Source organism: Eptatretus burgeri, chromosome 10 (assembly GCF_056783735.1).
Source record: "Eptatretus burgeri isolate ZD-2024b chromosome 10, Ebu_testis_v1, whole genome shotgun sequence".
NCBI classification, from domain to species: Eukaryota; Metazoa; Chordata; class Myxini; order Myxiniformes; family Myxinidae; genus Eptatretus; species Eptatretus burgeri.
This window is the reverse complement of record NC_140970.1, coordinates 8,961,462-8,979,348: the sequence shown is the minus strand read 5'-3', so window position 1 is coordinate 8,979,348 and position 17,887 is coordinate 8,961,462. Positions and strand designations below refer to the sequence as shown.

Sequence of the window (17,887 nt, the reverse complement as noted above, 5' to 3'; positions counted from 1 at the left end):
TATGAAACTTGACCACAACCTTTATCACTTGTGATTCACCAAAGTTTGTTCATGACCTTATAAAAACAATCTGGTCCATAACATTGGTTCATTGGTACATTTTGCTGCTTCCATCCCACGTTGACTTCATCCTCAGTGTCAATATTCTACAAGGTGAGCGTCCAGGTGTATTGCCCCTATTTTTATTCCTTTGGATGATGAAGCCAAATAGACAGTCATGCAAAAGACACCTATCTTGAATCGAAAGTTAAAATGCAAGGACTACTTGCAAGCTACACTTACTGCTTCTGCCTCAACAAGTCATCACCAAAACAAGAAATCATATAAAGAACTTTTAACCCCAAAAATAAAGGAAAAGCCATGAATGCAATGGTACTGAAAACACAGAGGCCACTTACTGACTGGCAAAGAGATAAATAATAAAAGGTGAGATATGTGGAAAAAGTTGGATGAATTAATACATGAGTGAAACGATCAACTGACCCATCATCCAGTAGGTGATAACAGAAAAAGTGATTCCTGGTAGAGTACGCATGGGGAACAAGTCTGCAGATATGCGTGAGATGAAGTATGCTGACACATGATAGTAACCACTAATGTATTCATGCCTGAGAAGGAAAGATGTGAAGTAGGGGGAAGGAAGGAGGGGTGGGAGTTAATTAGGGAGGGGGAGAGAAGAAATATTGATGTATGAATCATTTCACGAGAAATAATGATAATGACAATGATAATATTAATAATATATTTTTAAAGCATTTTCACTGCAAAACACTTGCGAATAGTTGCAGTTTACATCAATAACTCAATATCTCAGCGTCCATGCACTGCTCTCACCCTTCCAACCAACAACCCACCAGCAGTAACTTCAGCTTTTCTTTCCCTCCGCAACTAACTCATTGTCCAGTGCCCCGCTGACAAAGTTGGAGACGGCATGTCAAAATGAACTTCATCCAACTGACAGACTGTCAGACCGCCCAACCATTTGCCCATGTACTTTTGTGTACGCAATATTTCAAAAACCGGTGAACATTTATTCCTTGGGATGATCACAACCTGATGATATCACGGCAGCAATTGGCTACTTCTGTTACCATGACACCCATCTCAGTAACTGGGCTTGTGCACACGATATTGCAAAAATGGTTCAACATTTAGCTTTCCAATGATATCTATTCCTCACACCACCAAAAAGGTGGGGAACCTGGAGCATCAGCTCCAAGTTTGTCTATGTGCTGTACCATCCTCCTGAATATATATATATATATATATATATATATATATATATATATATATATATATATATATATATATATATATATATATATATATATATATATATATATATATATATATATATATATATATATATATATATACAGTAGACTAGGCGTAAGTCGTCATCATCGGGACTGAGAAAAAAGTGACGACTTAGAAATGTGACGACTTACACATATGCGAACATTCATGATGACTGTGGGGTGAAGGATGAAGTCGCGCGTGGCCTGGACACATATGTGTGAGAGCTGGCTATTGTACCAAAAGGAAAACACAATCCTTGGGGCATAGGTGGGGGTTCATTGGTGAGTTGGAAAGTGATCAAGCAAAGATGGAATTCATGAATCACTCTATCAAAAGTAAAGATAATGAACAAATGTAAGACAACTCGTATACCATCGGTGATGGTATGGTGACAAATTACATGACACACAGTCATCGTGGTGATGATTACCACTCAATGCCAATGTGTAAGTGAGTGCGGTAATGTACAAAACAAGCCAATATAAAACCATGATCGGACTTCAACACGAAGCTCGATCGATCCTTTACTCCTTCGCGAAGTAATCCGTGATGTTTGACTGCCTCAAACTCTTGGGCATCTAGTGCATGAGAAAGGACTCAAACCGGTCATTGTATTCCATGATGTTGTCTGGGCAATCCTCTACCGAAAGACAGTATCGGCGCATCACATCCAGACAGTATCGGCGAATCCACGCTGCCTGATTCGCTGCACTTCTTGACCTTGCCGATTCCCCACCTCACTTTGAATCTGTCTATCCAGTGCATCGGCAAGGTCTCGGCATCATCATGCCCGAGGTCCACAGCGAATTGACGTGCCTTCAGCAGCAACATTTCACCGTCCAACCGAATATTTGGCTGAGCCGACATTTGCCGAAACCAGATGATGAGCGCGTCATAGACATCTTCAAAGGGCACACATTTCACGCGTTTCACACTTACCACCGGCCTCGTGATCTTCTCCACTTGTCCAAATATTTTGCCCTTATTCTTCAAGATATCGTTCAATGTCTGCCGTTTGATGTCCAACTTCTCAGCTATGGCTGCTTTCTTCATCAGTGGGTTTGCCTCGCAAAACTGGATAATGTCGTATTTTTCTTGGTAGGTTTTAGTTGTAAGCTTACGCTTAGTCGCCATTGTCCTGCCTGCAGTACGATCAACGTGTGTACGCAGTTATAAAGAGCCTATCACTGACGGTGTACACCAATGAGCGAGCATCACGATTCCATGAAATCGGGCTTCTCACGAGGCAGCCGTTCCATGTGACGAGTTAGGAGTGGTAATTTACTTGAGTTTCCATTACGCGGGAATGGACAACATCTGACGACTTAGATGAAGTGACGACTTAGAGATGACGACTTACAGAGGGATGACCCTTTATTCAAAGGGACTTAACATGAGATAAATTCGGGACTTTTTGACGCTGCCGACTTAGGCGAAGTGACGAGTAACACGCTGCCGACTTACGCCTCGTCTACTGTATGTATATATATATATATATATATATATATATATATATATATATATATATATATATATATATATATATATATATGTCAAAATATATATATTTCTGGATGTAGATATATATATATATATATATATATATATATATATATATATATATATATATATTGTTGTGGTTACCAAATTCGCAAACCACCATTCAGGTCCCTTAGGTGAGGTATCTCGGCAAGTATATGTGTAGTTAGGCCCAAACCCGTTGTCTAGTGGGAATACATGTCATTTATGCGAGCTGCGACTCTTCAGGATAGCCGTTTTTCTTTTACTATCTTTATTTTGGACCAACCGCCATGATTACCACCACAACCACAACATCAACCACCAACCACAACGCCGCTTCACCACAACCGCCACGACCTTCACGTCACACCTCGCAGCCGTCGCATCGCCACCGTTCTTGCGCCGCCTGTGGGTACCGGTGTTGGACTCGTGCAGGGCGCGCGTCGAACAGCGTGTACAAAATCACGGATTTTGTGCTTCAAAAACGGATCAAAAACGACACACGCCCACTTTTTGCCGTCCAATCGGTGAGCGAGGGGCGATTTGGCCCCGCCTCCAGGACGATCGATATATGCAAATTTATGGATCAAAAAGCCTTCACGCCCACTTTTTCTCGGGCCAATGGGGAGCGAGGTGAAAGGTCAAAGGGAGGGGGTCAAAGGCGAAGCTACGGGGGGATAAAAGGACCGTGTTCGTCAGTCAGAAAGGTCGGAGAGTCGAGAAGGGGAGAGTCCAAAGAAGAGTCCAAAGAAGAGTCCAGAGTCGGAGAGTCCCGAGGCGGAGAGGCGGAGAGTAGGAGAGTCGGAAGCAGAGGGTCAAGACTTCGCGGGCGGTGGAGCTGCTCGTCGTGTGCGTTGGAGTCGGAACGGAGGGGACGGAGCTGTGGAAAGGCGGCGACACCAGACGAGGGGGTGCTCGCGTCGTGCAGGAAGCTGCACCCGAGGGAGGCCGACAGCGCGACCTGGCCGAGGTGGAGACGCTCGTCGCACATAATAAAGATCCTCTATACCCCGAGCATCAGCAACCCCCTCCTGTTTCCCCCCGCGCTGAGATAGTGCGACCAAGGGGGCCCCTTTCCCACCCCCTGCCAGACACTGTCCGCGAGGTCCACGGAGTTGGGGCGCCATCGCCGCTCCGCCTCTCATCACCAGACGGGTAGGCGCGACCCGGTCTCGGCCTCAGGCCCGCCTCATTCTTGAGGGTATTCTTTTCCTTGGTTTTGGGTATGTGTTGTCGGCGCCGTCTGTGAGGTAGAATTGTATAAGTGTTGCCGTGTGCTCGGTAGTCGGTATTAGCTCTGCATTGTGTTTTCGCTTTTACATTTGCTTTTTGTGTAAATTGCATTGTGTCTTTTCTGTGTGCATTTGGTGGAATTGTATATGTGTGCTTCCCGTGTGCCGCGAATAAATGTGCTTTTGTGTTGAACTGTTTCCCGCTTCGCTTCGTCATTTTTCCCATTGAATCCTCATCTTGCTTCACGTAAAGGGTTGGTAGTGGGCTGAATACGCCCGATAATTAATCGAACCGTCGAGGTCGACGATAACACCGCTCGGTTATTCTGATAGTACGGAACGGGTCGCTTAAGTGGCCCGTGTCCGAAGTCGACCTGCGGCGAGGTGCGATCACCCGGTCTACCCTCCGCGTGGGTACTTAGGTAGGTCGAATTTGGCGAGCAACCCTATCCCACGCGGGGGCTGATTGGCTCGATCGCGGTGAGACCGAAAGGTCCACCCGTGACTGGTTCCCGGCGTTAGTCCGAGAGGGTCACGACTGGATTGTCCGTCCGGTGGGCGACGTGCCGCGATTCGAGTTACGTGGCCGTCAGCACGCCGGCGGGCGCGAATACCGCAACACTGGTGTCAGGTCGTGCGATACAAATTCATCGCCCTCCTCGCCGCACTGGTATCGGAGAACAGGAAAACGGGCTCTCCTGTCTCCGGCTAAATTCACGGGAATCGGTCCAGGGGTGAGAGAATTGACCCCCAATTCCCTCCAAATTACGAGCGAGCAAATTAACCCTTTAAGAGAAGCAAGATGGCGTCTCAAGGCGAGCGGGAGCTGGGGGTATTAGAAATGGATGTAGAATGTGTAGGATCCATGGTCCAGGATGGAATCCCCGAGCAGGAAATGTTGATTGTGCAGGAACACGGACTCGCCCAACTGAACCCAGGGCCCGAGGTGGGTGCGGCAGCGGCCGCGGTGTATGACACCTCCCCCCCCCTCTCCACCAAGACCCTTCCCCAACCCCTGCCGAAACGGCTCACTCAAGCGCACCCGACGTGGCCCAGCTATGCGCCATGCTGGCGGCAATGACAAATGAAATAAAAAACGAAATGAAAGACATGGGCAAGCAAATAAAGGAAGAAATGAAAGAGCTACGGGGTGAGACGCAGAACATGGGCCGATGCCTGCAGGCGGGCATGAAGGCCGTGAGCAGGGAACTCAAAATGGCGACTCCACGTGTCAGAACAAACGAGCTGGAAGGGGGTGCAACGGCTGACAGGCCCGCGGTGGAGGCGGGTAAGGAAAAAGTAATTCGGGAGACAAGAGACGAGGTGAAAGTAATTGCGAGGGAGAGAAAAGAACAATTAATACGGAGAGCAAGGATGAGGTACGCGGAGATCGTGAAAGAGCAAGGAGTGAAAAACAGGGAAGGACGGGAGCGACTTAAAGAGAAAGCAAGGTTGACCTACATAAAGATAAGGGAAAGACGCCAGAAAGAAGCAGAGACCAATAAACACGATGAAGACGGGGTAAGTGACGCGCACACACACACGGAGGTAGTGGAGGATAAAGGGGGTGAGCTGGCGGACTGGGTAGAGACCCAGTGCGAGCACCTGGATGGCCTCCTCCAGGAACGAGGGGAGGGAGTCTGCCCCCTTGAGGTGAGTCACGACCAGGTGAGTTCGGTCGTGCTTTGCGAGGTCGAGGGGAGGAGTGCTGTGGACGGGTGCACGGAGAGCTTGGGGGGTATAGAGGCCCCGGAGACTCTTGTGGGGACACGAATCCCCAGTGTGGTTGTCCCTGTGTGTGTGGTGCAAGGTGTGAGTGCGGCACCGTGTGTGGAAGCGACCCCGTGTGTGAGTGGTGTGGTGGCGATTGTGCCGGAGCGCGTGCTTCCCAGCACGCCGTGTGTGGATGAGGCACCGTGTATGAGTGTCGCCGTGTGTGTGAGTGAGGCACGGAGTGCGAATGAGGCACCGCGGTTAAGTGCCCCCGCGTGTATGAGTGAGGCACGGTGTGTGGATGAGGCACCGCGGGTGAGTGCCCCCGCGTGTGTAAGTAGTATGGTTTGTGTGAGTGGTGAGGAACCGTGCGTGAGTGAACGGCCGTGTGCAAGGTCGCTGTGTGCAAGGGAGACCGTGTGTGTGAGAGAGCGGTATGTGAGGGAGATGTCGGTTGGCATGCGGGAGCACGCAGCCGCGTCTCCCGGTGTGAATGTGATGGAGTGGACTGTGTGCGTCGTAACACGCAGGTATGCGTGTGTGGAATGGAGACGGAGACGGCGACAGAGGAGAGAAAGCCGAATAGCGGCTGTGGTTGTTTCGAGGACCGTGCCGGGTTCGCCCAGCAGTGAGCACGCGGTTCGTGCTGTGCAACGCACGAGACCGCCACGTGCTCGCTTGCGAGAGTGAAGTCCCGGTCCGGAAACGCACGCGGTGGATTTGCCGATCCCGCGGACGGACAAAGTTTAGGCAGGTAAATGGATTTGGACCGGACGGGTTCTCCACGCGATCGTGTGTGTTAAGCTCCAACGGGCAAAGCACATGTGTTCGCGTGGGGAACCCCTCGAGACGTGGGGCTTGTGTTTTTTTTGCGCACGGTGACGTCATGGCTGCACGTGTGGTTGGAATCCGGCAGGAGGGGTATCTCTGCCGGATGGTAGCGTCCAAGGAGGGACGAGGAACACGTGCAGCTGCATGACGTCACGGGCAGGTGTAAAGTGCGCGAGCTCTGAGTTGCCGCGCAGGTGCTGCGCATGAAAAAAAAAAAAAAAACAAGCCTCACTTTCTGGTGCACAGGATTCCTGGGCAAGGGGTGGAGACCCCCTTGACCTGGGCACAGGATGGAAACTAGTTAGGGGGAAGGGTTAGCTTAGTTAGACCGACTTCATGGGGCAGGGGTAAGTCCTCATGGAGTCCGTGGAATGGATTAGTTAGAGGGATTGTAGCCAGATTTAGGATGGGAAAATGGGAAATGATTTTTGATGATTTGGAGACAGGGACAGACTTGTGAATGTGTAGAGGGGACGTAGCTTAGCTACGTAGTGTTAAAAGGAACGTGCTATAGTTTAAGGGACGACGTGGGAGCACGAGTTAGTTAGGGGATGTAGTTAGAAGGATGGCAGAGTTCAGCGGTGTGTGTGTTGAAGAGTTGGTGAGTTATGATGTGGAGACATGTTGAGTGAGTGAGGCCAGCGGGTCTGTGTGTATGGAGCGAATGGGGAATGCATGGTGCGATGAGTGATTGAGGGGAGGAGTGACTCCCGCCCAAGGGACCCCGGGGTCAGAGTAAAGTGAGTTAGCTGGGTTAGTCAAATTGAAAAATGGAGGTCGTTTTGTTGTTGGTGGGAGTGTAGGCTCGAAACCCATTTGGAGGGGTGCAGGAGCCCTGTTGACAGGCTTGGGAGCGTGGCTGCGAAACGTGAGTATCGCTGAGTGGGTACCCCGGGCACCAGGCTAGTCGGCCGCGGTAGGCCATGGGCCCATGGGGGGCCGGGATAGAGTAGTGGGCACGGGTGCGCCTGCTTGGTGCGGGGGCCCGGGGCGCCATTAGCCGCGTGGGCAGTGTTGTGGGCACGGGTGACCCTCGGAAAGGGGCCCGGGAGGCCGGCCTGCCTCGTGTGCGTTTCAGGGGGGGTGCCATGGGGGGCCCTCCCCGGTGTTAGGGAGCTGGTAGGCTCGGAGGCAGTGTAGTGCCCGGGGGTGCCATAGCGGGAGATTCGGCAGAGGGTCGTGCCTGCCAAAGGGAGCCACGTGTCCCAGCCAGGAGACCGTGTGAGGGCACGGAGAGAAAATTGGGGGGCGAGGCCCGAAATTGTGAGGACACCAACACAGGCGACGGGAATCTGGGTTGTTAGAACCAATACTTTAAGCGAGAGGCGCTTGTTGAAAGCCCCGGGGTAGTTTAACAGTTAAATGGATAGGGTAGATTAGGAAGTGTACCCCTCCGCACCATCCATCCCCTCGCTCTCGTTGTGGGCCGCTGGACCCACTTTGGGTTAGATCGCCGAACTCTGGGGAGGCCATTCTGAGGCTTCGTTGGGCCTCGACACAGGACGCTAGCTCTCCCTTATTCCCCTCCGGGAAGGGAACGTAGGGGTTGGGAGTAGGCTAGGTGACAGGATAGGTTAGCCGAACAAAGACGATAAAGGGGGTTAGGGGACGATTTATAGTGGGGAAGTAAAAGAAAAAAAAAATAATAACAAAAAAATAAGTTGGGGCTAAATTGGTTTTTCACAAATTAAGGGAGTGGGTATGAACAGTGACAGGCAAAGGCGATAGGTGGGAGGGAGACAGGTAGGTAGGTCCGAGCCCGCCTTCCAAGTGGCCAGCACCACCGCACTCCCTCCACCAACCTCCACTGAACGGCAAGAGCTGGCCAACTTCATCGGCTGGCCGTGTTTTGCTTCAAGGCGGAGGCCGGCCAACCTCGTCGGCAGCTGTGTGCTGCAAGGCCTGTGCCGGCCAGTTCATCTGCTGGCTGTTTTTCTTCGAGGCCTGTGCCGGCCAGTTCGTCTGCCGGCTGTGTTTGCCTGCAGCGGCCTTCTTCTGCGGGCTGTGTTTGCCTGCTGCCTTTGCCATGCCATGCCCACTGCCCACGTTCACCAGCCCCGTTCAATTTTTGCTTTGCCCCCCCCCCTGTTCATTTCCATGTGCGCCAGGATCCGCAAGGCAACAGTTTGCAAGCTGCAAGAACTGCCCTGTTGGCAGCTACAACACGGGCCTGCAGTGGCGGCCCGTTCCCGTGTTTGCGTCCATCCGTTCATGCATCCATTCGTTGTGCTCATTGCGTGTGCCACTTGAGCTGGCACGGAGACTGCGTTTGTGCAGCCCATGCACCGTTGTGGTTCACTGCGTTCAGTTCAAAAGGGAAGGCCTTGGACTGCGTGTGAGCAGCCAGCCACGTTCCCTGTCACCTGCATTGTTTGAGCCAGAGACTGCATGTGGGCAGCCTGGCTCCCTGCTAACTGCTTTTCTTTTGCAGAGTTCAATGATCCTGGGCCATGGTTTAGTGTAAAATTTGTAAGTTAAGGTTAAGATGTACTGTAAATATGAGTGCGCCCCCGGCATGTATGTCTTAGCGCCGGCAATTTTATTTAAGTCGTCCGTGTGAGTGAGTTTGTTTAGGTAGTTACGCAGCCCTCAGGTTATTTATTTTGGGGACACGAATACCATGAATGTCGCACTCAGGGATCCGTAGGTAAAATGTACTAGGGGAAAACTACACATGATGGCACACGAAAATTTGACGACTCGGGACGAGTCTGTAAAAAGGGGAGGGGGTAGTGTTGTGGTTACCAAATTCGCAAACCACCATTCAGGTCCCTTAGGTGAGGTATCTCGGCAAGTATATGTGTAGTTAGGCCCAAACCCGTTGTCTAGTGGGAATACATGTCATTTATGCGAGCTGCGACTCTTCAGGATAGCCGTTTTTCTTTTACTATCTTTATTTTGGACCAACCGCCATGATTACCACCACAACCACAACATCAACCACCAACCACAACGCCGCTTCACCACAACCGCCACGACCTTCACGTCACACCTCGCAGCCGTCGCATCGCCACCGTTCTTGCGCCGCCTGTGGGTACCGGTGTTGGACTCGTGCAGGGCGCGCGTCGAACAGCGTGTACAAAATCACGGATTTTGTGCTTCAAAAACGGATCAAAAACGACACACGCCCACTTTTTGCCGTCCAATCGGTGAGCGAGGGGCGATTTGGCCCCGCCTCCAGGACGATCGATATATGCAAATTTATGGATCAAAAAGCCTTCACGCCCACTTTTTCTCGGGCCAATGGGGAGCGAGGTGAAAGGTCAAAGGGAGGGGGTCAAAGGCGAAGCTACGGGGGGATAAAAGGACCGTGTTCGTCAGTCAGAAAGGTCGGAGAGTCGAGAAGGGGAGAGTCCAAAGAAGAGTCCAACGAAGAGTCCAGAGTCGGAGAGTCCCGAGGCGGAGAGGCGGAGAGTAGGAGAGTCGGAAGCAGAGGGTCAAGACTTCGCGGGCGGTGGAGCTGCTCGTCGTGTGCGTTGGAGTCGGAACGGAGGGGACGGAGCTGTGGAAAGGCGGCGACACCAGACGAGGGGGTGCTCGCGTCGTGCAGGAAGCTGCACCCGAGGGAGGCCGACAGCGCGACCTGGCCGAGGTGGAGACGCTCGTCGCACATAATAAAGATCCTCTATACCCCGAGCATCAGCAACCCCCTCCTGTTTCCCCCCGCGCTGAGATAGTGCGACCAAGGGGGCCCCTTTCCCACCCCCTGCCAGACACTGTCCGCGAGGTCCGCGGAGTTGGGGCGCCATCGCCGCTCCGCGTCTCATCACCAGACGGGTAGGCGCGACCCGGTCTCGGCCTCAGGCCCGCCTCATTCTTGAGGGTATTCTTTTCCTTGGTTTTGGGTATGTGTTGTCGGCGCCGTCTGTGAGGTAGAATTGTATAAGTGTTGCCGTGTGCTCGGTAGTCGGTATTAGCTCTGCATTGTGTTTTCGCTTTTACATTTGCTTTTTGTGTAAATTGCATTGTGTCTTTTCTGTGTGCATTTGGTGGAATTGTATATGTGTGCTTCCCGTGTGCCGCGAATAAATGTGCTTTTGTGTTGAACTGTTTCCCGCTTCGCTTCGTCATTTTTCCCATTGAATCCTCATCTTGCTTCACGTAAAGGGTTGGTAGTGGGCTGAATACGCCCGATAATTAATCGAACCGTCGAGGTCGACGATAACACCGCTCGGTTATTCTGATAGTACGGAACGGGTCGCTTAAGTGGCCCGTGTCCGAAGTCGACCTGCGGCGAGGTGCGATCGCCCGGTCTACCCTCCGCGTGGGTACTTAGGTAGGTCGAATTTGGCGAGCAACCCTATCCCACGCGGGGGCTGATTGGCTCGATCGCGGTGAGACCGAAAGGTCCACCCGTGACTGGTTCCCGGCGTTAGTCCGAGAGGGTCACGACTGGATTGTCTGTCCGGTGGGCGACGTGCCGCGATTCGAGTTACGTGGCCGTCAGCACGCCGGCGGGCGTGAATACCGCAACAATATATACATATACATATATATATATATACATATATATATACATATATATATATATATATACATATATATATATATATATATATATATATATATATATATATATATTGTTGTGGGCTGGGGGTCGGGTGAGAAGACCACTAGGTGGGGTTAGCTAACTTGGCTCACACCAGACTCCCCAGCATTGTCGGCCGTCGCACACAAACAATTCCGTGACGTGGCGGGTTGCTTAACCGACCATGCATGGAAATAAATCAACTGCGTGACCTAGGGTCCTCCCGTCTCTGGGTTAATCGGGTTACCCAATTAATCACGTGATTTAATTACTGGGGAGCATGCCCTCGGTATTCCTTGTCCGAACCGCATCACTCTACTGGACCGGATCACTTTACCGGATCGGACGCAGCCGAGTGACACTGCCAAGGACGTACCAGCTAAAGGGAACGGATCGTTGGGAATAAAGTCCAGGCTAAACTAGGATTCGGACCATGCTGAATTAATGGAAGAAAAGACAAAAACGAGCAGGGAACATCCCAAATAATAATTTATTAACAATGGGCGAGGAATGGTATGTGGCACAATCAGGATTTATTGGGGTGCGTTGTGCAGAGATAGAGGGAGAGGTGTGGTGCAGAAAATAAACAGGCAACTTACAAAAGGGGACACAGAGCAGACTTAACGCGAAAATAATAACAACAACAATAACGATCTTCTGCAGTCTTACTTCAGCAGACAGGCGCCAGGCCAAACACACACATGCACACATACAGACACAGAAAACTCAATGAAGAGAAAGTATTGAAACAGGAAGGGAAAGGAGTTGAGGCGAGGATCTCAGCACCTTTGTGCTTGACAGCACGACACGCCACCAATACGTTTCGGGGGGGGGGGGGGGGGATGCTCCGTGGTGCAGTACCCGACAGCTGGCGCATCGTCTCTTGCTTCAGCAGCACGTGTGGAGACCGTGTTCCTGAAGGAGGGGCTGGAGTGGAGAAGGGGCAGAGTCCAGAAAGCAGGAGGCAGGTCGTGGCGGTGTCAATGGCGAGGCCAGAGCGGGAGAGGCGGAGTCCAGGCAGCAAGAGGCGGGTCGCAGCGATGTTGATGAGGGCAAGGCTAGAACGGGAGAGAGGTGGAGAAAGACCAAGAGAGAGGCGGAGGGACCGCTCTGACCTTTATAGGACTTGCAGCGTGGGGGGAGGGGCCACCCCGAAGCGAAACGTCATCACCTGAATCGGGCGCTCCGATTGGCCCCGCCACCTCACGTGGCCCGCAAACTTTGGCTGGAAACCGCCTCACTTCGTTTCCAGCAAGGCCATCTCAGACAGCGGCATTACTCCGCTCCGACCCCACGACTTGACATGAATCGCCCACAATGAAATTGGCACGTGAATCGTCCTGCAAAAAGCGCCGGGGGTCCGACCAGTGCCGATCAATGCGCGCCAACGTGGCCCGCACTGCACAACACTCCCTTGCCCGACCGCAGCCCCGCTGGCTGTAGAGACGAGAAGACGCTCACCATACACTGGGAATCCGCTGCTGCGAGCGAGGGCCGAAGGTACATCGTTATGGATAAATGCATGCATGTTTTGCGAGCGGCGTACGTGTCTGCCCTCGAGCACATTCCATACAGTGCGTGCGGTTCGGCCATTATGCACGTGTCCAGCACCCATGTCCGCACGACTCTGCTCGCAAGTGCACGGGGTGAACACCGATATGTGTCAAATATTTGGTTGAAAAGGAACGCACCGCATTTACGTCGCACACCCACATCCCATTCAAATTGGTGTGGAGTTGCCTTTATCGGCCTCCGTACGCGTAATGTGCAGTATGTGCAACGTGCTGGCTGTGTTTGCTTTGTTGTGAAAACACCATTCGTGCAGCCTCTGAAGAGGTATTCATTCGTATGCCTTTTTAATGCAACCGGCAATCTTCCCCAGATCATCGGACGCTCAAGTCGATAATACCGCACTGCGAAGTGACTCGCTGCACATATTGGGTTTAGGGCTCGCTTAGGAAGGAGGGCTCTGCGCCTTAAATGCTCGCACGCCATCGTTTCCCCGCAGCGGCGACGGACGCGCTAGCCTCTATGAGGGCCCACCTCACAGCAAAGTCGCATGTGGCTCAGATTTACCTCAGGAATAATCAGACAAAAAGAAGAGTAGGGATGAAATGAAGAAAAAATGATGTAAGCAAACCTAGCTATGAGATCATCGCAACACACACCCTTTTTGTCCCGCGAGACAAAAGGAAAGGGACTATCTACACATACAATAATGCTCTTGAGACCACTATCTGTTGGATGCAGGTGGTTCCAAGAACCGCATCAATATGTATGTATGTATGTATATATATATATATATATATATATATATATATATATATATATATATATATATATATATATATATATATATATATATATGTATATATATATATATATATATATATATATATATATATATATATATATATATATATATACATATATATATATATATATATACATATATATATATATATGTATATATATATGTATATACATATATACACACACACACACACACACACACACACACACACACACACACACACACACACACACACACACACACACACACACACACACACACACACACACACACACACAGACACGCACGCACACACACACACACACACACACACACACACACACACGTATATTGTGAAGGATTCGGGGGTGGGGGCGGATTCGGACGAGTGCGTCAATCACTGTCCGTAACCAGTTTGGGTTTTCGCACCCTACTCTCGACAGCCAAATGTTACAGATTCGGCGCCACCCTAACCACCGCCGTCTCCGGGGTTATAACACCGGCTAGCTCGGCACAGGCCTCGGGTCACGCGTCTCGAATCGTGATACCAATGTACCCCTGGACCTTACCAGTTGGGGAAATAGACCCCGGTTACAGACAGGTTTTGTCAGAGACCGAGCTAATTCTGCCAGTCTGTAACCATTTTGGTTTTTATATCCAAATCGAGCGGATCGTTCCTCGGCACGGCACGAATTAATTCAAAGCGGCAACTTCAAACGAATCAGCCAGATTTATTGGGGACACATCGGGGAAACACAACACAAGCAAAGCATTCACGACAATGTTATAATTAATCTATTAGCTGTTCTTAACTAGGGAGCTACGGATTACGGGTTTCGAAGGGAACTCGAGCGAGATAAACCTGAAACAACATGCAGACAAGACATGGACAGTATGCAGACAAGACACAGAGTACTTGGTGATGTTTCATGGACGAGAGGAAAGTGTCAAAGCACGAATGAATGTGGCTCGTGACAAGACGATGTCCACGGATTCGAGCACCCAAGCTCAAACGTTGATGAATATATATATATATATATATATATATATATATATATATATATATATATATATATATATATATATATATATATATATATATATATATATATTGTTGCGGATTCGCGCCCGCCGGCGTGCGAACGGCCACGTAACTCGAATCGCGGCACGTCGCCCACCGGAAGGACAATCCCGTCGTGACCCTCTCGAACTAACGCCGGGAACTAGTCACGGGTGGACCTTTCGGACTCACCACGATCGTGCCAACCGGCCCCCCGCGTGGGATAGGGTTGCTCGCCAAATTCGACCTACCTAAGTACCCACACGGAGGGTAGACCGGGCGATCGCACCTCGCCGCAGGTCGACTTCGGACACGGGCCACTTTAAGCGACCCGTTCCGTACTATCGGGATAACTGAGCGGTGTTATCGTCGGCCTCGACGGTTCGATTAATTATCGGGCGTTTTAGCCCACGACCAACCCTTTACGTGAAGTAAGATGGAGATTCAATAAAGGAAAAGACGAAGCGAAACGGGAAAACAGTTCAACATGAAGCACATTTATTTCGCGATGAACGGAAAGCACACATATACAATTACACCAAAAGCAAATGTAAAAGAAGAAGAAACACAATAATACACAAAACGCAAATGCAACAATGCAGATCTAACCGACTACCGAGCACACGGCAACACTTATACAGTTTTACTTCACAGACGGCGCCGACAACACATACACTCAAAGCAAAAGAAAAGGACCACCCTCAAGAATGAGGGGGGTAGGCGGGCCTGGGGCCGAGACCGCGTCGGGCCTAACCGTCTGATGATGAGCCGCAAGATGGCGGTGGCGCCCCGACTCCGCGGGCCTCGCGGACAGTGTCTGGTAGGGGGTGGGAACGGGGCCCCCTTCTCGCACTATCTCAGCGCGGGGGGAAACAGGAAGGGGTTGTTGATGCTCGGGGGGAAGGAGGATATCTCCCTGTCTCGGGTCCCGCGACGAGCGTCTCCACCACGACCTCGGTCGCGCCGCCGGCCTCTCCCTCCGCAGCTCCCCGACTCCGACACGAGCACCCCCTCGACCGCCTTCGCCGCCGCCACCTCTCCACAGCTCCGTCCAAACGCCTTCTCCGACTCCTCTCTTGACTCGTCCCAACTCTTCACTGACTCCGAACTCTTAACTCTCTCCCCTCCGAACTGCTCTGTTTGGCGAGCGCGGCCCCTTATATGCCCCGTGGCCTCGCTACTTCACCTTCGACCCTTTACCTCCGACTCTTCACCTCTAACTGGCTCCCCATTGGACCGAGGAAAAGTGGGCGTGAATGCTTTTTGATCCATGAATTTGCATATAGTGATATTACTCCAACGCACCTGGAGGCGGGGCCAAATCGCCCCACGCTCACCGATAGGACGGAACAGAAGTGGGCGTGAGTCGTTTTTGATCCGTTTTCTTCGGAAAGGCCGGCGCTTTTGCACCCCTGCTCGGTGCGCGCCCTGCACGAGTCCAGTATCGGTGCCCACAAGCGGCGTGGGAATGACGGTGATGCGATGGTTGCGAGGGCGAGTTGTGACAGTAAAGGTCGTGGCTGTGGTTGTGAAGCGGCATTGCGGTTGGTGGTTGTTGTGTGATGGCTGTTGAGACGTGGTTGGTGGTGGTAGTAATGGCAGCTGGTCCAAAATAAAGATAGTAAAAGAAAAACGGCTATCTAGAGGGGTCGCAGCCCGAATGAATGACATTTATTCCCTCTAAACAACGGGTTTGGGCCTAACTACACATATACTTACAGAGATATCTCACCTAAGGGACCTGAATGGTGGTTTGCGAATTTTGTCAACCACAACAATATATATATATATATATATATATATATATATATATATATATATATATATATATATATATATATATATATATATATATATATATATATATATATACTTTTCCCCATGAAAATGAATGGGGGATTTTCAGCGATTCATATTTTTTTTTCCCTAAAAAGTAAACCCCCTTTTTATCCCCAGGTATATTTATTTGTCTCCTCTTTTAACCGAGGGACACTTTTTTTCAAATAACGAATGCAATAAGATAAAGATTTGTTCAAGTAGTAAAGTAGTAATGTGATTTGTTAAAGGTGATTCTAAAGAAATATCTGAAACATGTAAGCCGAGGGACACTCTTTTTCAAATAACCAATGCATATTGTTTAGCTCACTCATTGAACCTATAAATATTTGTTCATTCTCAAATTCCTTCAATAGTTTAATTTTCTTTGCACAATAATCCCCATCTAAAATATTTAAAAACAAAACATTTGAATCTTTATATTTTTTAAGATACCCCTTTTGTGCCATTACGAAATGATAAACTTCTCTTAATGCTCTTGTTTGACCACCTCCTGAGCCTCAGGTTATTTTTAAGCCCTGCTCACTTTCCATAAGCCCCGCCCACGTTTCTTTAAGCCCGCCCACTTTCCCCGAAGCCCCGCCCACTTTTCATGAGGTATTCCTAAGCCACGCCCACTTTTGATCAGCCCCACCCAGTTTTCATGAGGTGTTTTCATAAGCCACGCCCACTTTCCCAAAGCTCCGCCAACTTTTCTCTAAGCCCCGCCCACTCTGAGGTATTTTTGTAAGCCACGCCCACTTTCCTAAACCCCGCCCACTTTTGCTAAGCCCCACCTACTCTTACATCATTTCCAGTTCATCTCTGACTCACAAAGAAATCAGAAAATTCGAGAATGTTAGGCTTTTGAATAATTTGCCTGGGCTTGCCCATGGAATTTCCAAAGGAAACCACACCCACCAGTCTTTCCCAATAAAAGCCTCAAGCCAAGGCTCCATTTTAAACATATTTTTTTGCTGGCAATGGTGTGCTGTGTGCTTGCTTGGAGATCGACAACATGTATGGAACTAAACCTTCAAGTTGATGAACTGGATTTAAACCTCTTATCTGTTGAGGTAAGATTTTATTTTCCTATTTTCAAAGTTTGATTGCAGCATACTCATTTAATTATTAAATCACTTAATTAATACATTATTATTTTCTCTCACAGGAAATTGTATCTGAAATATGAAATTAAAATACTGCTTTGGCTACAACTTGGGGCGAAATTGTTGGCTTGGTTGAAGACCGTCTGAGCGACCAAGACCCACAGAACCAGTTCGTCCTTGATGACCCAACCAAAGAGTTATACCTTGGAGACCAGCAAAGTCCTGAAAAGGAGTTTTGCAACAATAGTACTCATTGCGAGTTATCAAGACAATACCCCCTGAACAAGTTATACCTTGATGAGCCAGAATACAAGTTTTACCTTGGCGACTCACAAATTTCAGACATTTTGAAAAATGGAGTTTTCCTTGATGATCCACAGTTATACTATGCGAGATGTATCACTGAAATCCATAAAAATTGGAAAAATGGAGATTTCCTTGATGATCCACAGTTATACTATGTGAGATGTATCACTGAAACCCATA

At 49.8% G+C, this 17,887-nt stretch overlaps 1 protein-coding gene across 1 annotated transcript in view; it reads right to left on the bottom strand.

The window, feature by feature from the left end:
• The window catches only part of LOC147017924 (broad substrate specificity ATP-binding cassette transporter ABCG2-like), a 226,472-nt gene that overhangs the window by 70,460 nt on the left and 138,125 nt on the right, over positions 1-17,887 (bottom strand). Inside the window, exon 11 of the mRNA XM_085897017.1 lies at positions 484-608. Within this exon, the coding sequence (XP_085753143.1) occupies positions 484-608 (125 nt within the window). The remainder of the gene's footprint in view (positions 1-483; positions 609-17,887) is intronic.